Raw genomic sequence first — 24,348 nt, 5'->3', positions numbered from 1 at the left:
CGGTCCGGTGGGAGAGGGAGGGTGGGCAGCGAGGGAGGGGCAGGACACTGGGGAGCAAAGGGAATTTGGGAGGGTGAGGAGATATGGCACCCTGTGCCCACAGGCACTGGGGAGTTGTAGGGATCTGATGGGGATTTTCCTACGGTGACCATCCTTTCTCCCAAACTCCTCAGTGCCTCCTCGTTTTGTGGTCCAACCCAACAACCAAGACGGCATTTACGGAAAAGCCGGGGTGCTGAACTGCTCCGTTGACGGGTACCCCCCTCCGAAAGTCATGTGGAAGCACGCTAAAGGTAGGGATGGGTCATGGCAGTGTGTGGGGGTGTCACCAGGGGCTGGGGACAGTCCCTTGGGCACAGCCACCCCAGCTCCAAGCCTCGTGAGCACTCCTCTGCCTCAGATGAATTCTGTGTCTCTGTGTCCCCTCCTAGGAAGTGGCAACCCCCAGCAGTACCACCCCATCCCCCTGACGGGCCGCATCCAGATCCTGCCCAACAGCTCCCTGCTCATCCGCCACGTCCTGGAGGAGGACATCGGCTACTACCTCTGCCAGGCCAGCAACGGCGTGGGCACAGACATCAGCAAGTCCATGTTCCTCACCGTCAAGAGTAAGTACCTGGGGCTGCGCCGCGGGGCATCGTCACAGGGACAGGGACCTGCTCCTGCCACGGCAGTGACCAGGGCAGCAGAGGTGGGCACAGTGAGGGTGGCTGTGGGATGTGGGGTCACCAGCAGAGCCTGGTCCGGTGCAGCATCCTCCTCTGTTCTGAGGGTTCCAACCGCACCAGCCGCGCTCCGGCCTCGGCTCCGCGCATCCCCACGATCGATGCAGGGCATGGGAGGGCATTGATTCCTCCCCTCCAGGGACCCGCTTCCCTTTTGCTATTAAACACACTTTGTCTTTAATAAAACCAAGCAATCAATCTACATCATCCAGGAGGAAAGGAAATAGCTGGGCTGCTTTGACAGGGATGGGCTGGGAAGTGTTGTTAGACACCGTGTTTGAACTGTGTGTGTTATTGGATTGCTCTCCCGTTGCTATCAGCAGAATGTATAATTGCCAGCTTCGTGTTATTTATTGGGCTCGTTGCTGCCAGGAGCATTCAAACCTCCAAAAGGAGGTGGTGGAGGGGGTCCAGCCCCATCACCCTCACTCCTGGTGTCTCCAGAAGGGGCTGGGGTTGGGACTGGGCCCAGAAGGACTAAACTTTGCCCTGATCATGCTGGGCATGAGGCAGCGAGCACACTGTGCCAGAGGGGATGGACGCTGCAGGTGAAGCCGTGGGAGCCACCACCCCCCTGGTTGTCCCCCTGGGATGCCGTGGGCAGATGGAATGTGCAGCCCTCTCTGGTCACCACCATGCCCCGACCTCCCCTCCCCAGCCCGGTGCTTTCTCTCCTGACACCAGCAGCTGTTTCTCTCGGGGGCTTCTCCCCTCCCCACCGAGCCTCTGCCTTTGCAGGTTCCCATTCCCCTCCCTGTCAGCTGTTTAATTTATCCATCCGACTGATGAATCAAACCCAGCGACTTCAAACAAGGCACTTCAATAAGGTGCAGGTACAAAGTCAAGGCGATTAATCCCGAGCGAGCGTGCGAAGTCTGGGAGCCCGAACTGGTGCCGTGTCCCTGCTATCTCCTGTAATTGCATCCCAGGACAGGTTGCTTGCTGACTTGAATAGCACATAACCTTATTATGCGAGTGCTTTTGCATCTCCCGGAGCCCTCACCGCCTTTGAAAAGGTTTGGATGAATAGGTAGACGAAGTGCCACAGCCAATTAAGCATTAGATGGGCTCTTTGTTTTGTTTCATTTTGGGGTTTTTGTTTGTTTAGTGAAATGTCAGCCCAATTAAAGGGAGATCAGCACTGGCTTTCCCTGAAAGTCAGGCCACAGCGAACCGAGTTAAATGAGAGTTAATCAGAGCCCAAACAAAGCGTGCTGGCCGTCAGCAGGGGAGAGGGGAGTGCCACAGCCAGCTGGTGTCACACATCCCCTGCCCTGATAGCAGCAAGGGGCCCTGGGGAGAGGTGGGACAGCCAGGTAACACACTGGACAGTGTGTGCTGTCCTGGCCGCATTCCATGGACTTGGCAGAGCCAGGAGGAGCTGGATGCTGCTTTGGTCAGTGGGTGGGTGAGGAGAGCCACCAGATTTGCTCGGGGAATGTCACCTATGGAGTGAAGGCCTTCCTGTCCCTGGGTGCCATGTCCCCTGGGCTCCCACACCATGGCAGCCTGTCCTTCCCTGCTCTGGGAAGGAGCTCTCCAGCACCCAGCCGGGCGTAGCGAAGAGTGGAAGGTGGGGAGTGCTGGAGTACCCGAGCGTGTGCCCGAGGGGACAGCGGGCTGGGCTGGGCGCAGGTGAGGGGCCCAGCAGCGCGTGATAAATGCATTTAGCACATGGCTGCACACCTGCCCGGGTGTCAAGAGTGCGTGGGGTGGGGACGGTCACGTCCTCGGGGGTCCTGCTGGGGAGCGGCAGTGCCCTGGGCACTGGGGAGGGGGCTCCTCTGCCTGCTCCGTGCCAGCACCTCAATGCCAGGGGTCCAGCCAGGGGGCAGGGAGAGGGGTCTCTGTCTGTGGTCGTGGCACAGCCCTGTTTGGAAGTTCGCTGCCACACGGCACGAGCATAACTGATTGCTTCCATGCAATTTGAATTAATCTCATGCTTCAGGTGAAACTCAGCTAATCAGTGTAGAAAGGAAGCTGAGACGGGTGCAATCAAATTAACATCACAGAGCCAGCTCCAAACAAGAAAGAGGGGGGCGAGGGAGGCAGGCACAGCCCTTGTCACCCTTGTCACTGTTCTCATTCAGTTGTCACCAGCGCTCTGCGAAGCAGCTCGTGCCCCAGCCGGGTGTGGGACAGCGGAGCGTGCTGGTGGCTGTCAGCTTCCTTTGTTCCCAGGCTTATCTCTGCCCAGCCAGCGGGACCAACCACTGGTTGTGGCCTTGTTAACAAGGCCGAGGGCACAGGGAGAGGCTGGGGGGGTGGGTGGACCCTGGTGGGCACAGAATGGAGGGCACAGAAGGCGTTGGAGGTGAGCTCTTCTGAAGGAAGCCTGTCTGCCCATAGTGCTGCATGAGTTGTGGCTGATGCCACACTACTGATGCCCCTGCACCCAGGAAGGGGTCACAGGCTGGTCAGGAGCAGCTCCCAGCCACCCTCGGAGGTCCCTGCAGCCAGTCCCAAGCAATGTGATCCCTCTGCAAGCTGCAGAGCTGCTCCAGGGCAGGTGTTGGGCACCAGTGCCCCAATCTGTGCTATCTTCACAGCTGCTTGGGGTTTTCTTGGGGCTTGTTGTGCTCTTTTCCTGCTCTGGACTACGTGCAGCTCCCTTGGGACCCTGGCAATTGAGAGAAGTTGATATGTTTACATCCAAGGAGCTGCTTTTAATCAAACATCAATAAGTGCATTTCAGCGAAGCAGAGCCTGAAACGGAGCTCCTCTCGTGGGGCCTCTGCTCACTGGGAAGGGGCTGGTGTAGCCAAGGCTGCTGCAGCCCTGAGGGGCTGTCCTGCCCCTCCGGCCCCACAGCCACACACCCTCTGCTGCTGCACTGTCCTCCAGGCTGGGCTGAATGAGGGCTGAGTGCAGGGACCACATCCCCAGTGCCCCTGTTTGCCAAATAGCAGCGTGGTCCCTCCATGGTTTTCCATGGCAGGAGATGGGCACAGTGGGCAGGAGCCTGGCAAGGGCTGCCCAAAGTGCCAGGACTGGGTGCTGAGCCCTCATCCGGCTGTGTGTGCTCTTGTGCTGTGCTGTGCAGTCAGCCCCGCTTTGGGGCAGGGGCAAGAGCCCCCGGTGTCACTGTGCTCTGTCCTCACGCCGATGGGATGCTGGGACAGTCCTTCCCAGGCCTCCCTCTGTGCCAGTGTATCCCTGACCTGGTGCTGCAGGCAGGCAGAGGTGTCTGAGCACGGGCAGGCAGCTGGGGATGGGACAGGGCAGAGTTAGGAGAAGCCTTGGGCTGTGTCTTGTAACCCTTGGTGCCCCAGGCCACAACATCCCTGCTCTTTGCCAGCCCCTGCCAGCTCAGGGGGGGCTGTGCTCCCCTTGGGGCAGGATTGTCACACTGGGCACCAGGCTGGGCACCAGGCTGGGCACTGCACTGTCCTGCACCCCACAAACTCCGGCAACTCCGGAGGAAAGGTTTTCTTGGCTGTTAATTGAATTACATTGCCACAGAAAGCCGAGGAGTCGTAGCTCATTAGAGCCTCCTGTGTCCCATTAGAACAGTGTGTGTTGCCTTTGCGGATTGTCATTATCATACATTACTGCAGGACTCAGCACTGCTGTTTGTTTATGCATTACATTTTTTTCTGCTTACCCAGCCTGCCCTCGGTCCCCCAGCCCATTCCTCCTGTGTGGTGCCTGCCACAGCCAGCCCACTGCATGGCACTGGGCTGGCACAAAGGGCTTGGCTCTTGGAGCAGGGAAGAGCCAGGCCAGGGATCAGTACAGCATCCTCACAGCACAGATCAGCCATCCCCATCTGTGCTGCACCCGCTGCTCGAGCACCTCTGGGTTCTGCACCCCAGCCGGGTGGTGACCATGGCACAGGGTGTCCCCAATGGCCCTGTTTGCATATTGGGGTGGCTATGAAAAAAAAAATCATCTCTGGCATCTGCAATGCAAAGGCGGCCTTGCTGATGGGAAATCACACTCTGTATTCTGCCCAGGTTTATATGAGTGAATTATGCAAATCCGTGATGGAAAACATTCTTCCTCTCATCCTCGGGAGTGTAAAACCTTAGTCAATAATTCATACCCGCACGTCTCAGACTGGAGGCTTTCTCTTCATTATAGTGTGCACTTGGTTATTTGTCTTTCACGTTTTATTGTCTACCCCGGTGTAATGCTATGCATTATAAAATTTATCTGCTTCATTATTTTATGATCCTGAGCTGTATAATGCAGCGAGACGGTTCCGCTTCGGGCTGCGGGGCCTCTCGGTGAGAGCCGCATGCGCCGTGTCCTCGGTGGGTCCGTGGGCTCTGCGGGGCCGGGCAGCCACAGGTGGCACCCGCCCGTCCCCCGGGCACACAGGTGACACTTGGCCTCCCCGCAGTCCCAGCCATGATCACCTCCCACCCCAACACCACTATCGCCATCAAGGGCCAGACCAAGGAGCTGAACTGCACGGCGCGGGGTGAGCGGCCCATCATCATCCGCTGGGAGAAGGGGGACACCGTCATCGACCCCGACCGCAACATGCGCTACGCCATCACCACCAAGGACAACGGCGACGAGGTCATCTCCACGCTCAAGGTGAGGGCTGGGGGTTCTGCACCTGCCTGGGCTGCCGGGGGTCTCGCTGGGTGTTGGAGGGAAGAAGGGGGGTGCGGGGAGGGTGTGGGTGGCCCCCAGTGGGTGTCACAAAGCCTGGCACTGTGCTGGGCTCCCTGAGTGGCAAAGCCGAGCCCAGCAGCGGGGCGGGGGGTGGGGGGTGTTAGGAATGCCATGGGAGGGATTGCAGCTCCAGGGAGTGGCACTGTGGTGGCAGCAGGTAGTGATGGCAGGGGAAGGCAGGGGACAGTGCTGGGGGAACTCAGTCTGAATTGGCTCCTCTCCCTGGAACATTGGCAGCTGAAACCAGCCGACCGCGGGGACTCCGTCTTCTTCTCCTGTCACGCCATCAACTCCTACGGCGAGGACAGAGGCTTAATCCAGCTCACTGTGCAAGGTACTCCATCCCCCGTGCGTGAGCCCTGTGGTGCACAGCCTTGCTGAGAGGGTCCCCCTGCTCCCGTGGGGCTTCCCTGCCTGTGTCCCTAATCTGCCTGCGTGTCCCCAAGAGCCCCCTGACCCACCGGAGCTGGAGATCCGTGAGGTGAAAGCCCGGAGTATGAATTTGCGATGGACGCAGCGGTTTGACGGCAACAGCATCATCACCGGGTTTGACATCGAGTACAAGAACAAGTCAGGTGGGTGACAGTGATGTCCCCTCCCCATGCCACAGTGGGGCTGGGGGCTGGCCTGCACAGGCAGGTGTGGGACTGCCCCACCAGTGCCTCCAAGGGAATATTCTGCATCCCGGTTCCTTTGATGAAGAAAGGAAAGAGCGGCATTAATGAAATATGGTAATTTCTGTTGGATGGGAGCATTTGAAAGGGAATATTAAAAGAGACAATATTTGCAGAAAGTTGAACCCCGATGCACAACAGCGAGAGAGGGAAGCAGCACCTCTCCAGGGGCAGAAAAGCTGCAGGTGCTTGGGGACCTCACCTGCCTGAGCACGGCCCCCTCGGCACTGCAGACCCCGGGACAGGATTCAGGTGCTGACCCTCCTGCCTCACTCCGCTGCTCTTCCAGATTCCTGGGATTTCAAGCAGTCTACACGGAACATCTCCCCGACCATCAACCAGGCGAACATCGTGGACCTGCACCCCGCCTCCGTGTACAGCATCCGCATGTACTCCTTCAACAAGATCGGCCGCAGCGAGCCCAGCAAGGAGCTCACCATCAGCACTGAGGAAGCAGGTGCCGCTCTGGGCTCCTGGGGATGGTGGGGATGGTGGGCAGGGGGAACATGGGGGCTGCAGCCTGTGGGGAAGCTGGCAGAGGTACAGCTCTCCTAAAGCCAGGGGTTTTCCTGCTGAGGAGCTCCTGAACCTTCTCAATGTGCTTTTTTGTGCTGGTCTCTCCGCAGCTCCCGATGGCCCTCCGATGGATGTCACCTTGCAGCCGATCACGTCCCAGAGCATCCAGGTCACCTGGAAGGTGAGTGAGGCCAGGATGGTGTGTGGGCTTTCCCTGGCCATGGGGACTTGGCCAAATGCTGTCCCAGCTTGTCCTGAGAACCAGCATGTCATCGATGTTACAAGAATCAGGAAGAATTCCCCAGGAAAAAGGAAAAGTGGAGGCTGGGCACGCAGCTCACCTTATTGCACAGGGCTCTTATCAGTCATGTTTTACAACAAGCTCATTATGTCATAGGGTGTCCGTGGGGGACCATGGGGCAGAGAGGATAAATATGTAAAAACTGAGGTGCTGGGTTGTGAAGCGTTCGAGCAGAGATCAATAAAACTTAGAATCGGATTTATTTTTCCAAAGCTGCCTAATGAAAAATAAAATTGATTTTAAAGTTAGGACTTGGGAATGAACTGCTAAGTCAATAAATTTAGGGTTCAGCTTCTCCCCCCTCCCCTTAAGCACTGAAAAACAGATTAATGAAAAGTAAGATTCACTTGAAAGATAAGTCACTTCGTTTTAGGAGTATTTCAGCAAGATGGATCGCCCTGGCATTGTAACATAAATTTGCAATCAACCCTATTGATTTCTTAATGCTTCAGAGAAATATTGTTAAGATTGATCTCAATCTGGCCCCTCAGGCTCCCAGACTTGGGATTTCTCCTGCTCTGGTTGGGGACTGGTGCTGTCTGGGCAGCACTTTCCTCTCTGGTGGCTCTGAGGACCTGCTGGACCTTTTTTATCACTATTTTGCCACTCAGTGAAAAGTGGAGAGGGAAAAAAACTTGAAAGCTTTGAGAAAAGCCTCTAGGGAGAGGTGGGTTGGGGCACAGAGCCCTGTGAGCCTCCCACCCCTGTGACACCTCTCTGTCCTGCCCTCGTTGTCCCTCAGGCCCCGAAGAAAGAGCTGCAGAACGGGGTGATCCGTGGCTACCAGATTGGCTACCGGGAGAACAGCCCAGGCAGCAACGGGCAGTACAGCATCGTGGAGATGAAGGCCACGGGGGACAGCGAGGTTTACACGCTGGACAACCTCAAGAAGTTTGCGCAGTACGGGGTGGTGGTGCAGGCGTTCAACCGCGCGGGCACGGGGCCTTCGTCCAGCGAGATCAACGCCACCACGCTGGAGGATGGTAAGGGTGGCCCAGTGACCAAGCCAGGCACCCTGGTCCCCAGGGCCAGGTCCCACCAGGGGGACCCTCAGGTGATCCCCATCCTGTCGCAAGCAGGTGTGGGGCGGTGGCTGTGTGCGCCCTCCCAGCTCCCTGGGAGTGCGGGGGTACCAGGACACCCACGGCACTGGGTTTGTGGCACAATTAAAGGGTGCGAGGTGGATTTAGGCACTGTTGAAGTGCCAGGCAGGGTTCCATCTGGGACACGGTCGCTGATTGGCCTCGGTCATTTTAAAAACAATGAGGAAAAAGTTTTGCAGTGCGTTTGCTCAGCAGTTTTTCATTCTTAATTAAGGCTCTCGTTAGCCTGTCAAACCGCGATCGTTTCCTGGCTGCATTAGCACTCCTCCCGGGGTATTCAAGGGCCCCTGTTTTAGCAATAGTGTCTTTTCCATAATTATATTACCTTCATTTCGTTCAAACGGACTATCTGTATTAGTTTATTATACTCTGTCCCTAATTACATGGTGCTTATATTTTTGCACCTAAGTAATATGAAACAATAATCATTTTCAAAGAGGATCGTTATGGTGATGTATTATCATTTAAATGCTCATAAAAATTAGAGTTACCTCTTGCGGGGCAATGGGATCTAATTACCTCGCATCCAGCCAGCTCTCCCACTCTCCCCTCACTGGGAAGCATCCTCCCCGTCACCACCAGCACAGGGTGTACTCCCACCTCACTGGCCCAGGAGAAGGAAAACTGCATGTTGGAGGCAGAGCACTGCCAGGCAGGACTGGCTGAGGGGTTCCAGCAGCACAGCGGGGTCCATGTGGGTGCAGTCAGGGTGGTGGTGCGGGACACGGCTCCTCCAGCCTGGCACCTCCATCCTTCTGCTGACTGTCCTCCTCATCCATCCCCTCCCCAGTTCCCAGCCAGCCCCCTGAAAACGTGCGGGCCATCTCCATCACCTCGGATGTGGCCGTGATCTCCTGGTCGGAGCCCCCGCGCAGCACCCTCAACGGGGTGCTCAAGGGGTACCGGGTCATCTTCTGGTCCCTCTACATGGACGGAGGTGAGCGCTCGTGGGGAGCAGGTGCCAGGGGGACACGGGGGGTGGCACAGGGGCTGATGGGCCCTGTCTGCTGCAGAGTGGGGCGAGATGCAGAATATCACGACCACGCGGGAGCGGGTGGAGCTGCGGGGCATGGAGAAGTTCACCAACTACAGCGTGCAGGTGCTGGCCTACACCCAGGCGGGTGACGGCGTCCGCAGCAGCGTGCTCTACATCCAGACCAAGGAGGACAGTAAGTGGCGCTGCTTGTGCCAAAGGGCTGGAGCGGCTGCCGGGGCACAGGGGAAACCCCTCGTGTACAGCCATGGGCAGGGCATTTCCCTTTCCCTCTTTTTCCTTTTCCTTAAGTGTGGATATTTAAATATTTACACCCCGCCTGCCCTACTTTAATGCCATTAGCTCGCTAGCGGAGCATCCCTGGGCCTGTGTCCTGGGAAGCGCCAGATGCTGGGAGGGAGGCGCAGCTGGGCAGGGTACGGCTGACAGATTAAGGAGATGGCCATTAAAAGCCAATCACGATTTCTAAACCAGAGCTTGGGCTGCAATTAACCCTCCTGCCTCTGGCTCACATAGGGAGCAGAGCCACCCGTGGAGAGGTGTCCTGCAGGCAGACCTCTCCCTGCCTGTATGTGACACCACCACTGCAGCTGCTTCCCAGGGTGGGGTTGGGATGCCAGCCCCACAGCAGGATGCTGTCACATCTCCCAGCTGGGCAGAGACCTTGGAGACCTCCTGGCAGCAACTCTGCCACGCTCTCCCTCCTCAGTTCCAGGTCCCCCAGCTGGGATTAAGGCTGTGCCGTCCTCTGCCAGCAGCGTGGTGGTGTCCTGGCTGCCGCCGGCCAAGCCCAATGGCATCATTCGGAAGTACACCATCTTCTGCTCCAGCCCCGGCTCGGGGCAGCCGGTACGTGATGGGAACGGGGCTGGGAATTGCCACAGTGTGCCAGGGAATGCAGAGCTGGCCAAGCAGGAATGGGAGGGAAAGCTGATGCTAGGCAGCAGCAGCAGCAGCAGCAAAGACCTCTTGGGGTTCACTGCAGAATTGTCCAAGGGCATCCATGGGCACAGTGCACCAGGGAATGGTCCCATCATCTCTCTGTTCCCATCCTCTGGCATCTGCCCTGCTCAGCGCTTGCTCCAGAGGGGGAAACATGCCAGCAGCTGACCAAAAATGAAATAGAAATCCAACCTGGCCCCATCCCTCCTTGGTAAGGGAGAGGTTGATGGGAGGTCTGCAGACTAGTGCTTATCAAAAGCTCCTTCTCAAACTCATTTCACTATCTGAGCCTCTGGTTTCCAGGGCAACATAATCTTTTCATCAAAGCAACTGGTAAAACCGCTGGGATCCGATATTGTTTTCTTGGCATCTTGTCAAAACTGTCATTTGGGTAAAAAAAATTATGTATACTATACAATATTCATATAGGTGTGTCTGCTTTGGGGTACACTCACACCCGTGTCCCTGCAAGGGCACGCATGTGCTGACGGTGAACACACGGGTACCCTCCTGCTCAGGCTTAAATACACCCATCCTGTGCCACGGGGGTCGTGGAGCCCCGTCCCTGCCCGGTGCTGGCGTGGTGGCACAGCCGGGTGCTGTGCCAGGCAGTCCCTCCCCTCGTGCTGTGCTTTGGGGCAGGGGGACTTTGTTCCCGATGCGATGGGGACTGGCCCCGGCGCTTGCACACAGCCAGCCCTGTCCGCAGGGCCACCGCAGGGTTGGGGCCGTCGCTGTGGGCAGTGCAGGAGTGACCCCACGCGGGTTTTGGGGACCCCTTGGCCTCTCGCTGTGTCCGCAGAGGGTTTGGGCCAGCCTGGCTGGGGTTGCCTCCAGGCTGGCCCCACTGCAGCTTGCCGGGTGTCAGGGAAGCGTCCTTTCCCAGGAACAAGCCTTGCCGGCGTAGCCATCTGTTCCTGGGCTCCAGCCCGGCTCCCTGGAGAATCACGACACCAGCCGGCTCTCACCGGCATTGAGGGATGGATGCGAGGAGAGCTGAGCCGCTGCTGCTCGGGATAAACTCGGAGCACCGCAGTGGGGTCGGGGGTCTGAGGGTGATGGGGTGAGGGTGTCACAGAGGCTTCACCTTCTCCCCTGTGCCTCCCCGCAGGCCCCCAGCGAGTACGAGACCAGCCCGGACCAGCTCTTCTACCGCATCGCCCACCTGAACCGGGGCCAGCAGTACCTGCTCTGGGTGGCCGCCGTCACCTCCGCCGGCCGCGGCAACATCAGCGAGAAGGTCACCATCGAGCCTGCGGGCAAAGGTACGGGGGGCTGCCAGCCTGGGGGACACCTCCGCTGCTGTGCCCTGCCCCACGGCCCGCGGGAAGCGACGGCTGGGTGACCCCAGGGCAGAGGAGGGGCAGCACGGGGGTCCCAGGCCTCCTTACACCTCGGGGGGCTGCGCACGGGGCTTGCCCTCCAGGCTGACCTCCTCCTTGCCCCCAAGCCCCTGCCAAGATCATCTCCTTCGGAGGCACCGTCACCACGCCGTGGATGAAGGACGTGAGGCTGCCGTGCAACTCCGTTGGGGAGCCGGTCCCTGCCATCAAGTGGACCAAGGACAGGTATGGAGGGGGCTGCCAGCCGTGCCGGGGGCTGGTGCCCGCTGCACCACCCTGGCTGTGTCACACACGGCTGATGTGCCCCTTCTCCTCCCGGCAGCGAGGACTCTGCCATCCCGGTGACAGTGGATGGCCACCGCCTGATCCAGGCCAACGGGACGCTGGTGCTGCGCTCGGTGAAAGCCGAGGACTCCGGCTACTACACCTGCACTGCCACCAACACCTGGGGCTTCGACACCATCATCATCAACCTGCTGGTGCAAGGTGAGGGCTCCCACCTCCGTGTCCATCCCCGCTGCCCGGGCTCTGTCCTGCACCAGGGGCTCATGCGGGACCACGGATGGCTGCAAGGTCTCGTTGGCACTTTTGGGTGGCACAGTTTGGGGCGCTCTGCATGTGTGAGGTGCTCATGGGCTTTCCCTCCTCCCTAGTGCCCCCGGACCAGCCCCGCCTGACTGTCTCCAAGACCTCGGCATCGTCTATCACGCTGGCCTGGATCCCTGGGGACAATGGGGGCAGCTCCATCCGAGGTAGGGCGTGATGGGACTGGTTCCCTTCTCATGGAACATGTTTTCAGGCATGCTGTGCCACATTTTTGTATCTGCACATCAGTTTTTGCCTCTCCAAAATGCCTCAGAAATGCTTCAGAGTAAGGTTGATGCCTCTGAGCTCTTAGCAGGGGCTTCCAGCCCTGATGAGGGGTTTGTGAGATGTTTTGGACAAGCTGCAGGGACTGAGGTAGTTAATGAAGGGCACATCATTGGGTGCTGAGGTGGCCAGGGCCAGCCCCAGTGCTGCTCCATGTCTCCTGGCATTGGTGCCACTCTGAACCCACCAGAGCAGGAGTTGTCCCGCATCCCTGACAGGCTGGGGGCTTTGGGAGGGCTCCAGGAGCATCCCAGCTTTCCCAAGTCTCCTTTCTGCTCTGATTCATCTCATGAATTATACGTTGAAACAGCTGCATGCAGAGGGGGGAGCGGGGAGCGAGGAAGGAGACCTCGCTTACAATTAATTAAAAGCGTGAAAGTAATTACAAGCAAATCTCCCCAGCCAGCAGCCTTTCACTCCAGCGGACTCTGTTGATAAATTTGGTTATAATTGGATTAGAAATATTAAAAACACGCCGCATGTACAAAATAAATAAATAAGCAGTGGCAGGCACCAGGGTGGGCAGTGTGGGGGTATCGGGGCTGGTGTTGACACCGCTGGGAATCACGTGCCCATGGCCTTGGGAAGGTCCTGGTGTCACCATCCGTAGGGAATCCTTGGCGGTGGGAAGGCGTGAGAAGTGTCCCCACTGCTCTGCCCAAGCTGGAGCTGGGTGTTCACAGAGCTCCTTCATGTGAACCCTCTGGCATTGACACGATGGTACCTGGGTGCTGTTGGCACCGGGGCCGTTGTGCCAGCTCTGCCTTGTGCAGCCCATTATGCACACAGCAAGGCAGGAAGCCTACTCTTCCCTGCTATTTTTATTTGAGAATTGGCTAAATAGCCTGCAAAAATAGCCAAACCCATCAGTGCACCAGGAAAGTTTGGTCAGCACGGCTTGGGCAGCAGGGATGTGCTGTCCCAGGACACCCCGATGCCCTTGGGGCTGTCCCTGTGTCCCTGCGCTCTCCCAGGGAGCCCAGCCCAGCCGCTGATGGCAGCGTAACAGGTTTGCTCATCTAGGACACAGTGTGCTTCCTAATACTCTTCATCACGGGAGAGGAGGCGGTGTGCAATGACAGAAGCAACTTCCCTGCAGCCTCCTGAGGGAGCTGCTTAATTCCGGCTTTCCCTTTATAGCCTCACACCAGTCAATCACAGCATGCACTCCCAGGTGGAAATGAGCACTGGGGCCATCCTGGGGTGCTGGGGGCAGGCGAGGTGTGACCAGGGGCGCTGGCAGAGCTCTCAGGAGGTTCTGGGTGAGAGCTCCTTGTCCATTTCTCCTGCCTGGGTCTGGGTGGTGGGCAGAGCAGGCAGTTTCCACCACCACTCGTGAGTGTGCAGTTGGGCAGGAGTTGGTGTGTGATGGGTGCCCTGGCAGTGCACGGCTGTGCTGGACTTGGGCACAGGCTTTGTGCCAGCCAGAACCCCTTCCCCTCGCCCGTGTGCCCAGAGGTGACCCCGCTCCTTGCTCCCACAGGCTTTGTGCTCCAGTACTCGGTGGACAACAGCGAGGAGTGGAAGGACGTGTTCATCAGCTCCTCCGAGCGCTCCTTCAAGCTGGAGAGCCTCAAGTGCGGCACCTGGTACAAGGTGAAGCTGGCGGCCAAGAACAGCGTCGGCGCCGGCCGCATCAGCGAGATCATCGAGGCCAAGACCCACGGCAGAGGTGAGCCTGGCCTGTGCTGTCCCTGCCCCGCCGGGGGACAAGGGGGTCCCCTCCCCACCCTCCTGACAGCTCCTCTCCCACAGAGCCCTCCTTCAGCAAGGACCAGCACCTCTTCACCCACATCAACTCCACGCACGCCAGGCTGAACCTGCAGGGCTGGAGCAGCGGGGGCTGCCCCATCACCGCCATCGTCCTGGAGTACCGGCCCAAGGGCAACTGGGTGTGGCAGAGCCTTCGCACCAACAGCTCCAGCGAGGTGTTCCTGACGGAGCTGCGCGAGGCCACGTGGTACGAGCTGCGCATGAAGGCCTGCAACAGCGCCGGCTGCGGCAACGAGACCACGCAGTTCGCCACGCTGGACTACGACGGCAGTGAGTGGGGACACGGGCTGGGGGAAATGCCACCAGACATGGGGGGTCCCGGAGCGCTGAGTGCCCACCTGCCCGTGCTCTGCCCTAGGCACCATCCCCCCCATCAAGTCTGCCCAAGGGGAAGGTGATGATGTGAAGAAGCTCTTCACCATCGCCTGCCCCGTGATCCTGGCCACGCTGGGAGTGGCCCTGCTCTTCATCATCCGCAAGAAGAGGAAGGAGAAGCGACTGAAGAGGCTTCGAGGTGAGACAGGATTCGGAGGCACAGCACACAGGACCCCAGATTGTGTTCCTGGACTGCCTCATTGGGCCCTAAACTGCTCCCTTACAAAAAACTTTTTGTTTTTTTGTGTCTCCTGCACAGATGCGAAGAGTTTGGCAGAAATGCTGATCAGGTGAGTCTCGTATCTGCCTGTGGCTGGGAATGGGTGGGCAGGCAGGGGAATAGTTGGTGCTGGGGGTGGTCCTGGCTGCTTTTAAGCCCAGGTGCAGCCCTCACTCAGTTTCAGACCCTCTCAGGCTCGCACCTGTGAAGGTTGTGGCAGTGACTCTGTAGCACAGCAGCCCAGGGCTCCTGGCTGCTCCTGCCTGCCCAAGGGTCCCAGCACCCACACTGGAGCTTGCCTGGGCAGAGCTGAGCCCCGGGTGGGCTGGCTGGTGGCAATCCCCAGCCCGTCCCAGGCTGGAGCCGCCGGGGCTCTGTCCGGTAATGGGCGGGTCTGCGTCCCCTCTCACCTCACAGCAAGAATAACCGCAGCTTTGACACGCCGGTGAAGGGGCCCCCGCAGGGCCCCCGACTGCACATCGACATCCCGCGGGTGCAGCTCCTCATCGAGGACAAGGAAGGCATCAAGCAGCTGGGTAAGCACAGGCAAAGCTCCCATCCCCTCGTGTCCCAGAGTGCTGGGGTCCCACGGACGGGCTGAGTGTGGGCCAGCAGGTGCCCACATTGCCTGGCTAGAGAGAGGTCTGAGCCACAGCTTCCTCCCCCAGGGGATGACAAAGCCACGATCCCGGTGACCGACACGGAGTTCAGCCAGGCCGTGAACCCCCAGAGCTTCTGCACGGGCGTCTCTCTGCATCACCCAGCCCTGATCCAGAACACGGGGCCCCTCATCGACATGTCCGACATCCGCCCTGGCACCAGTGAGTGTGTGGGGCTGGGCTGGCTGTGCTGGGGGTTGTACACGCGGTGTGGGGGAACCTGTCCCCCGGCCCTGGCTGGGCCCAAGAGCAGCTGCTGGGAAGGCAGAAGGGGCAGGCAGTGCTCCAGGGAGAGGGAGCAGCATCCTGGCTGTGTGTGGGAGGGACCCTGCGTGACTCTGTCACCTGCATGCCGTAGACCCCGTGTCAAGGAAGAGTGTGAAGTCTGCACACAGCACCCGCAACCGCTACTCCAGCCAGTGGACACTCACCAAGTGCCAGGCGTCCACCCCCGCGCGGACCCTCACCTCGGACTGGAGGACAGTGGGCTCCCAGCATGGCATCACGGTCACCGAGAGTGACAGCTACAGCGCCAGCCTCTCGCAGGACACAGGTATGCAGGGCCAGAGCCTCCCTGGCACCGCTGCTGGCAGGGGTCTGCTACTTTGGGGCACGCAGAGACCCCAAACTGTGAGTTTGGGGTGACTGCAGAACTTATCAGTGGGGTTGTGGAACCGCAAATTGGTGGCCTTGAACAGCCAGGGCTGTGCCCAGTTCTGTGGACAGATAAAATCGTAAAAACCCAAAATGTTTTGGGTTGGAAGGGACCTTATTGCTCATCTCGTTCCACCCTTCCACTAGACTGGGTTGCTCCATGCCCCATCCAACCTGGCCTCGAAGGTGGCCAGGTTTATCCCAGCAGGGACAGCTGTGGAAAAAGGCATTCCAGTGCCAGGGAGAGCTCCCAGGTAGGTGACACATCCTCTCCCCACAGACAAGGGGCGGAACAGCATGGTGTCCACCGAGAGCGCCTCGTCCACCTACGAGGAGCTGGCGCGCGCCTACGAGCACGCCAAGCTGGAGGAGCAGCTGCAGCACGCCAAGTTCGAGATCACCGAGTGCTTCATCTCCGACAGCTCCTCGGACCAGATGACCACGGGCACCACGGACAACGCGGACAGCATGACCTCCATGAGCACCCCGTCCGAGCCCGGCATCTGCCGCTTCACCGCCTCCCCGCCCAAGCCCCAGGACAGCGAGCGGGGCAAGGGTGTGGCCGTGCCCATCCCGCACCGCGCCAGCAAGAGTAGGTTCACATGGGCTCTGGGGGGGTCCTGCCTGGCCTCCTCAGTGCCCTCCCTCCTTGGGAGGCCTTCCAAGTCCTGTTTTCCTTGGTCTTCCTCCCCATGCTGTAATGTTCTCTCTCCGTTGCTTAATGTTGTTCCTCATTCCTTGCTCTTCCACCCAAGCTTTGGTATTTTTTTTCTCCCAGTTCCTTGGTATTTCTCCCCATTCTTTAGGATTCCTTCCCATACCTTAGTATTTTTCCCCCTGTATTTTACTATTCCTTCCCACTCTTTAATATTCTTTCCCCATTTTTTACTATTCCTTTCCACTCTTTAATATTCTTTCCCCATTTTTTACTATTCTCATTCTTTGGTGTTCCTTTACACTCCTTAAGTCTTTCTCCACTCCCGGGTATTTTTCCCACATTTTTACTCTTCTTTCCCATTCTTTAGTATTCCTTCCTATTCCTTAGCATTCCTTACTGTTCTTTCCACACCCCTTGCTATTTTCCCATGTTTTTTTAATTATTCCTTCCCATATTTCAGTATCCCTGGCTACTCTTTACTGTTCCTTCCCATTCCTTAGTATTCCTTCCTATTTGTTAGCATTCGTTATTGTTCTTTCCTAATTCCTTTCTATTTTTAATGTTTGGTTTGGTGGTTTTTTAGTATGCCTTTCCCTTCTTCAGAGTTCCTTCCCATTTTTCAGTATCCCTGGCTATTCTTTTTTCTTCCTTCCCCTTCCTTAGTATTTGTTACCGTTTTTTAATATCTGTCAGTTATTCCTTGTTATTCCCCCCCCATGTTTCAGCACTGGCCCCAAGACCCTCAGTACCTTCCCCATTCTTTGCTGTTCTCAGTATTTCCCCCCCCTTGTTTTTAGTATTCCTCAGTGTTTATCAGTATTTCTCTCCATGCTTTAGGGTTCATCAGTATTCCTTGGTATTCCTCAGTATTCCTTCCCTATCCTCAGTGCCAGAACCCCGACAATCCCCCACCCCCCATGACCTCAGAACAATACCTGGAAGATATTTTAAAAATACATAGGTGGGAATTGATAGTTAATTTATTTACTGATCCTAGACCACACTATAATGGGACCATCTTTCTCTGCAAGTTAGACCACGTATCTTTATGGTATAGTTTAAATAGCACAGAGAGTATTAAGGTTACAGCATTGTAACCTTATAAAAAATGGAATTTACAGAACCTATTACAAAGCATACAAGATTTAAGGCAATATTGCTATAATAACACAAATATAACAATACAACACCTGTAAGAGACAATATAATAATGCAGGGGCCTTATATATATATAAATATATTAAAATATGTTTTAGATTTATATATAAATATATATTATATAAAAACTTGTATAGATGCAATATATTTTTAATATGAAAACATATACATATATGAATATATTTCACACATAATTTATATAGTCCTAATATAAAATTATATATATTGATATATAAATTTATGGTTTATATAGAAATTTCTCTATTTTTATAGAGAAATTTCTATATTTATAAACAGGTTTATGTATACTTATATATACATTTTTACATAGTTATACATAGATTCATGTGTATATCTATATAAATAGTATGTATTTTAATATAAAAATTATATTTTTATGTAAAATGTGTATATATATACACACGTAACCATAAATCCTGAAATTAAGGTATTATCATATACAATCCTATATCTGTCTGTGCTGTATCCCATACTAACACCACAGATCCTGCAGTGCATTCCCTACAGCTCCTGTGAAGAGAGGAATGTGCCCTTACAGAACACACTGCACAATATATACAATTAAGGCAGTAATGCTCTATGGATACAGGTGTTATATATTGCAAATATAAAAGGCAAACCAATAACAGGGTTTTACATCTATGGACAATATAAATCTGTAAATTAAGGCCCTACAGCTGGAGGTGATGCTGTAGAACACAAAGGCACCAGTGTAATAGAACAGAAATAAAACCCTGTAACACTGATAACAGCCAACATAACAACACGGGGTCTTATCCATACATAGACATAAAACCCTTAAATTAAGGCACTAACTATAGATGATGCCATAACACAACACAGCAGAATCTGTTGTTTATGGCAGCACAGCCACTCACCTTGGCAGAGTAAAGCCTGATGTATGACACACCACATCCCCCTGCCGGGACAGGCAGGACACAGAGTACGAGGAGTATTTCCCACTGTACTTTACAGAATGGGCGCTGTGCCTGCGTCAGACATTTAGCATCACCCTATGACTCTTATATAGTAACACTGTATATTCAGTATTACATCACGTTATAGTATTTATCACTCTGTACATTTAGCATTATACAATTACCACTATGATCCATTTAATTGTGATGCATGTGATCCATCCACAATTAACATTATGATCCATTACAGGACATTACGTACAGCATTCAGCGCTAGAGCTGCATCCCAGGCGCGTTGCAGGGAGCGGGACCATTTTGGGCTGGTGATGTGACACATTCTTTAGAGCACAATGTGTTCTCTAGAGCACAACGCATCTCCCTCCGTAGTGGGACCTGTTCTGTATAGCACAACACGTTCTCTCTCAATAGAACAACATGTTCTCTGTAGCCCGACACGTTCTCCATAGCACAAATCATTCTCTCTCAATAGAACAATGTGTTCTCTGTAGCCAAATGTGTTCTCTCTCAATAGAACAACGTGTTCTCTGTAGCCCAACAGGTTCTCCGTAGCCCAACGTGTTCTCTCTCAATAGAACAACGTGTTCTCCGTAGCCCAATGTGTTCTCTCTCAATAGAACGTGTTCTCCATAGCCCAATGTGTTCTCTCTCAATAGAACGCGTTCTGCGTAGCCCAACACGTTCTGTATCAATAGAACAACACGTTTTCCATAGCCCAACGCGTTCTCTGTCGCACAACACCGACACGGCCACACGGTGGGTGGCAGGAGGGTCCCTCCAGAGCCTTACCTGCCTGCTCTTCCCTTGGCAGGTGACTACTGCAACCTCCCGCTGTACGTCAAGTCGGAGGCCTTCTTCCGCAAGCCCGACGCGCACGAGCCGTGCCCGGTGGTGCCACCACGGGAAGCCTCCATCCGCAACCTGGCCCGGGCGTACCACGCGCAGGCCCGGCACATGACGCTGGAGCCCGGCGCCAAACCCCTGGGGCTGCCTCCCCCGGCCTCCGCCGCAACCACCTTACCTCAGAGGACTCTCCCCATGCCCGGCCCGGCGGGTCCTGCACCCGCGCCCGCCGCCAGCGCCGCCCCGGCTCCCCCCGTGGCTGCCGAGCCCCCCGTGGCTGCCGCAGCCGCCGAGGCGCGGGTGCCCACGCACTCCAAAGTGGGGGGCTCCAGGGACTCACTGCTGGAGATGAGCACGTCGGGGGTAGGCAGGTCTCAAAAACAGGGCGCCGGAGCCTACTCCAAGTCCTACACGCTGGTGTAGGGCCGCCGGATGCTGCTCGTTTCCCCGCGCCGTTTATATTTAATTAACAAACTTGTACATAACAGACTCTTTTGTATAAATGAAGCTATTTTCTTCTTCTCCGAACAGAAAAAGAAACCAGGGCACAAAGAATTTGATGTTACAGATTTAAAAATATAATATATATGTAAACATATATATATATTTCACATCATTTTGAAAGGGGCACAAGGAAAGACTCAGCGACTTTTTTTTTTCTTTTCTCTCCCTGATCTTGTCGGTGGTTTTAAAAAAGGAACGTCTCCGAGACATTGCATGCTATTTTACTGTTCTGAAAACAGCAGGAGTTGCTTCAATTTGCAAATGCTTATGTGTTAATACCTTTTTCTATGAAAAAAAACCCAGCGCTGTGTGCAATAAAGGTTATGTTTATACATGGGGCGTTTGTTAAGCGAGCAGGGAATTAGGCAGAGCAGGGGTGGGGCAGGACAGAGCAGGAGAACGGAGTGGGAGGGTACAGAAATACTAAGACATGGGGTTAAATATTGAAGAATAATAAGGCATGTACCCAACCTGCAGAGCCATGGGGCAGGAGGAGGGTCAGGAACAGGAGCAAGGTCCTGGGAATGGTTCTGCAGAGCAGGACAGCCCAGCTCCAGCCCAGGACGAACCATGGTGCCAAACAGGAAGCCTGGTCCAGCTCATCCAGAGGGGTGGACAGCTGCCCAAACCCTCGTGAGCCACAGCAGAGCTCTGGCAGCTCAAGGTAAGCACAGGGTGGCTCCAGCATGGGATCCAGCATCCAGCGAGGCACAGCAACTCCTTGAAGCAGAATGTCCTTCCCTGGGATGTGTCACAGCCCCACGTGGGAGCAGAAGTGGCACCACTGTCCTCTGTCACAGCTGAAACACATCCTGGTGAATCCAGCACAGTGCCCTGAATCGTGGTGAATCATGGCACAGGGCAGCACAGCACTGCACAGGTGCCCCAGGAGACCACAGAGAAACACAGTGAGACCCAGCCCTGCCCCACACCATAATTTGTTCTTATTTTCCCCTTTTTCACCACCAGCCACACCAATATCAGACCAAAGAAAGGCAGGTTCTACCTTCCCCTTTCATAAAAGGTTGTGAAAGCAAGAGCACCTGAAGCTCTGGGGCTGCCAGCCCTCCTTACCTGCTCCAAAGGCAAAATATAGCTCAGGTCATTATTAACTCTTGTTTTAGTTACCCAAAGTAGAACCTCACCATTCTGAGGAGCTTCTGGTGCTACCTGAGGTCTAATTAACTAACTGCACTTTCATTTCCTTAGTTCCTGTAATTTATAAGCACAAGTTTTCATCACTTTCCCATCTATGCTTGTTACCAACTGGTTCCAGCTCTTTCTTTACAGATACATTTCCTATTTTAACTCAAAGCAGCAGTTGGAGCATCTACACACAGATTTATACTGCTCTCTTTTTTTTCCACTCTTGACAGGGTTTAATTCATCAGCTATAATCAAGTGCTGCAGAGGTCATTTTTTCAACCTCTCTCCTTGATTTTTTTTTTAATTGACGTAGCCAAATTAAAATGACATGCAAATACAGTGATGTTAGTGCAGCTTCCACATGCAGCATTACAGCACCCTTCCCAGCCTGCTGGCACACTGGTCAGCAGATCCTCCTTTGCCATCTGGTTCTCCCTAACTAAGATAACTCCTGGAATCCTGCAGAGCTGGAAGGGCCTTGGCCAGAGCCTGGCAGCTGTTCACCTCTGGGGCTTGAGAAACAAGCTGCTAAGACAATTTCTTGTGCCCATTTTTTATAATTTTTGGCCATTATTCAGGTACCACTCAGAGCCAACCTCTGCCAAGGAACATCCCATGTGGAAAGGGGCTGGTGGGGAGGCATCAGAGCACGTATGATTTATAAACCATTACATAATACAGGTTTTAAAGCAAACCAAGTGCCCAGCCCTTAAAGCAGGGTCACGGCCAGGCAGCACCTCCAAAACACGAACCTCAGGCTTAGAATAGAAACAGAAGGGGAAAACAGAATTAAAAATAGAAGAGGCAAGAAAAGGCAAGCATGTTCAGCTGCGAGAGTAAGCAGATTAGCAAAATAAAAAGAGGAACAGATTAACAGAGATTAATACAACTTTATTGGAATTGGCTAGTACAGATTTCCTTCTACATCTCAGCAAGGATTCCCTCCCTTCCCTTCCCCAGCAGCCACAAGCCCTGGCCTTACACAGCTCAACACAGGACGAGTTTCCAGCACGCCCCTGTGAGGCCCCACCACCCCCCTGCCCTTCACCACAGCAGGGTTTGAAGGAGAACAGCCCATTCAGGCCATGCCAGCCCAGTTCTGCCTTCCAACAGCAAACAGATAAGAAGCCATCAAGCTCAGAAAAGCAGAGTTTTGTTTCAGGTCTGCTTTACCAGCTGCCTTGCACAGCACTCCAGCCAGACCCTGGGCTCCCTGCCACAAACACCTTCCAGAACCAGCTCCAGAGGAGAGCCACCAGCACTGGGTACCACCACAACCAAGCCCAGACAACAAAACCCCCAAGCTGATGGTAAGTAGGAACAGCTGGGGGCAGAGTCCTGGTAAGAAAGGCTGAGGGTAATTATGCCTGGAGAGGACAATAAAGGGTTCCCCGGACACAGCTGAGCAGCTCTGCACAGAAAATCCAACAGCACACACACTCGGAGCAGCCCTGGTCACAGCCAGCAGCTCCTCCATGTCCTGCTCCTTCCCACAGACCCCCCCAGCACCTCCTCACAGCAAAACCTGCTGCTCCTCTGCTGGCCCAGAGCTCAGGGCTTTCCTATTCCCTTTCTCCAGAACTCCAGACACCAGCACTCAGGAACAGCTGTTCATGCCCAAACACTCCTGGGGTCCCGTCCCTGCCAGCCTGGGAGAACCAGGTCTCTGCTCAGCTTTGCTGCACCAGAAGGCCAGGCCAGCGGTCTGGGTGGGCTCCAAGCCCAAAGCCAGCATTACCAGAGGGCTGTCTCGGGAAGGACAGTGGGGCCAGCCCCAGGACAGAGCCCCACCCAGTGCCCGCTCTGGAACCAGGACACCCCAACCAGTTCTCCCCTAGAAAAGGTAAGAGCAGCTCACAGCTCACCTCCTGCTCCCCTCACGGCCTGCAGCACATTCCCTTGGCAAGGTCCCGCTCCAGGCTGGCCCCTGGACACCACGCTGGCCACTCTGCAGCCGGACAGAGCAGGGGACAAAGGCAGCTTTTCTACCTGGCTCCAGAGGCAGAGTGGAGGAGGAGGTGGAGACACAGGGGAGGGTTATTGGGGTTGTTGGGATGAAACAAGGCCCAGCTGGGCAGTGACCAGCCAGCACAACCAGCCTCAGCTGTGCAGGACTCCCTGCTGGAGCTCACAGCACAACCCAAGGGCTGGCCAAGGCTCCCAAATGTGCTGTCACCCTCTGTGTCCTGTCCCCAACAGCCCCTCACCAGCTGTAACCTGGCCCACAAAGTGATGCTGTCTGGGGAAGGACTGAGCGGGACAGAGAACTCCCTGTGAGCACCAACACAAGGGCAGAGAACCTACACCTGCACCAGGAGCTATGTATGGGGGCAGGTTCACAGTGACCATGGCCCCAAATGTCTCTGGGATACCGAACAGATGAACCGGAGGGACAGTGCAGGCCACAGGCGGCTGCTGTGGCTACTTCTTCTGCTTCTGCTGCTGGTACCTCCTGAAGTGGGTCTGGATGGTGATGGCTGCCCTCTCAGAACGGTCAGTGACCTTGCTCTCCTTGCTGGCATCAGGGGTCACGTCACCTGCAGGGGCAACAGAGCATCACAGTAAGCACAGAGAGTGCCAGCAGTCCTGAACTCGGACCAGGGCAGGGCACTGGCATCACCCCCATGGCATCAGTGTCCTCCCCACTCCTCAGACAGGACAGCTGTCCTTGCTGGAGAGCTCATGGCATGAAACCACAACTCCACTGGCTCACAGGGACATCTCCAGGGCAGAAGGAGCAGGGAATGGGAGGCAAAGCAAAGCCCAGCCTCCCTGGCAGTGCTAAGCCCTCTATATTTACACAGCTCCACTCCCCGAAGGCCGCAGCTTCCCCACGTTTAATCACCACGTACGATGCTCACTTACTTTCGCACACACAAATAAGATTAGAAAAAAGCCCGGCCCTGCGCAGCAATAAAGCTCTCACACTGACAAATGGGAGCCCTCCCCACTCCCGCTTAATGTGGCATTAGGGAAGTATTCTGGAATTCAACAGGAACTGCATCAAAGCCACTCAGCAGTGCTCCTCTAAGCCAGTGTGTCACCGCTAAGCGCCCCCCGAGCAGCCATCAGGAATCCTGGGGCCAGATGCTGCTGTATAAACACACTGCTGTCACCTGAACTCATTTCCCCTCCACAGCCTGAGAGAAACTCCAGAGTAAAAAGATAAATAAAAGGAAGGGGTGGGCTCCTCCCTGCCCTGCTCACCAAGACACTGTCAGCTGTGAATCCTGCCCAAGTCCAGGGGTAGAGGCTCAGGACAGGCACTGCTGGGCACTGGCAGGGTGAGCCCCGGCCGTGCAGCTCTG

General features: G+C 55.4%; 1 protein-coding gene across 3 annotated transcripts in view; it reads left to right on the top strand.

Moving 5' to 3' along the window:
• DSCAML1 (DS cell adhesion molecule like 1) overlaps nt 1-20,226 on the top strand; it is a 94,997-nt gene extending 74,771 nt beyond the window's left edge. For 2 of the 3 annotated variants that reach the window (XM_039564783.1, XM_039564784.1), the window contains 24 exons: nt 174-293; nt 432-608; nt 5,071-5,270; nt 5,589-5,685; nt 5,798-5,926; nt 6,315-6,482; nt 6,652-6,722; nt 7,585-7,825; nt 8,736-8,882; nt 8,959-9,114; nt 9,649-9,788; nt 10,993-11,146; nt 11,332-11,449; nt 11,547-11,710; nt 11,878-11,976; nt 13,578-13,766; nt 13,850-14,137; nt 14,226-14,381; nt 14,502-14,532; nt 14,880-14,998; nt 15,131-15,283; nt 15,480-15,674; nt 16,056-16,367; nt 19,359-20,226. In XM_039564783.1, coding sequence (XP_039420717.1) covers nt 174-293; nt 432-608; nt 5,071-5,270; nt 5,589-5,685; nt 5,798-5,926; nt 6,315-6,482; nt 6,652-6,722; nt 7,585-7,825; nt 8,736-8,882; nt 8,959-9,114; nt 9,649-9,788; nt 10,993-11,146; nt 11,332-11,449; nt 11,547-11,710; nt 11,878-11,976; nt 13,578-13,766; nt 13,850-14,137; nt 14,226-14,381; nt 14,502-14,532; nt 14,880-14,998; nt 15,131-15,283; nt 15,480-15,674; nt 16,056-16,367; nt 19,359-19,813 — 4,079 coding nt within the window. In that variant the 3' untranslated portion in view covers nt 19,814-20,226. The remainder of the gene's footprint in view (nt 1-173; nt 294-431; nt 609-5,070; nt 5,271-5,588; nt 5,686-5,797; nt 5,927-6,314; nt 6,483-6,651; nt 6,723-7,584; nt 7,826-8,735; nt 8,883-8,958; nt 9,115-9,648; nt 9,789-10,992; nt 11,147-11,331; nt 11,450-11,546; nt 11,711-11,877; nt 11,977-13,577; nt 13,767-13,849; nt 14,138-14,225; nt 14,382-14,501; nt 14,533-14,879; nt 14,999-15,130; nt 15,284-15,479; nt 15,675-16,055; nt 16,368-19,358) is intronic. The other variant, XM_039564782.1, reaches the window with a different exon arrangement.
• The last annotated feature ends 4,122 nt before the right edge of the window (nt 20,227-24,348 follow it).

The sequence above is a fragment of the Corvus cornix genome, chromosome 24 (genome assembly GCF_000738735.6).
Source record: "Corvus cornix cornix isolate S_Up_H32 chromosome 24, ASM73873v5, whole genome shotgun sequence".
Lineage (NCBI taxonomy): Eukaryota > Metazoa > Chordata > Aves > Passeriformes > Corvidae > Corvus > Corvus cornix.
The sequence above is the reverse complement of the archived record's forward strand: the minus strand, read 5'-3'. Positions and strand labels throughout refer to the sequence as shown.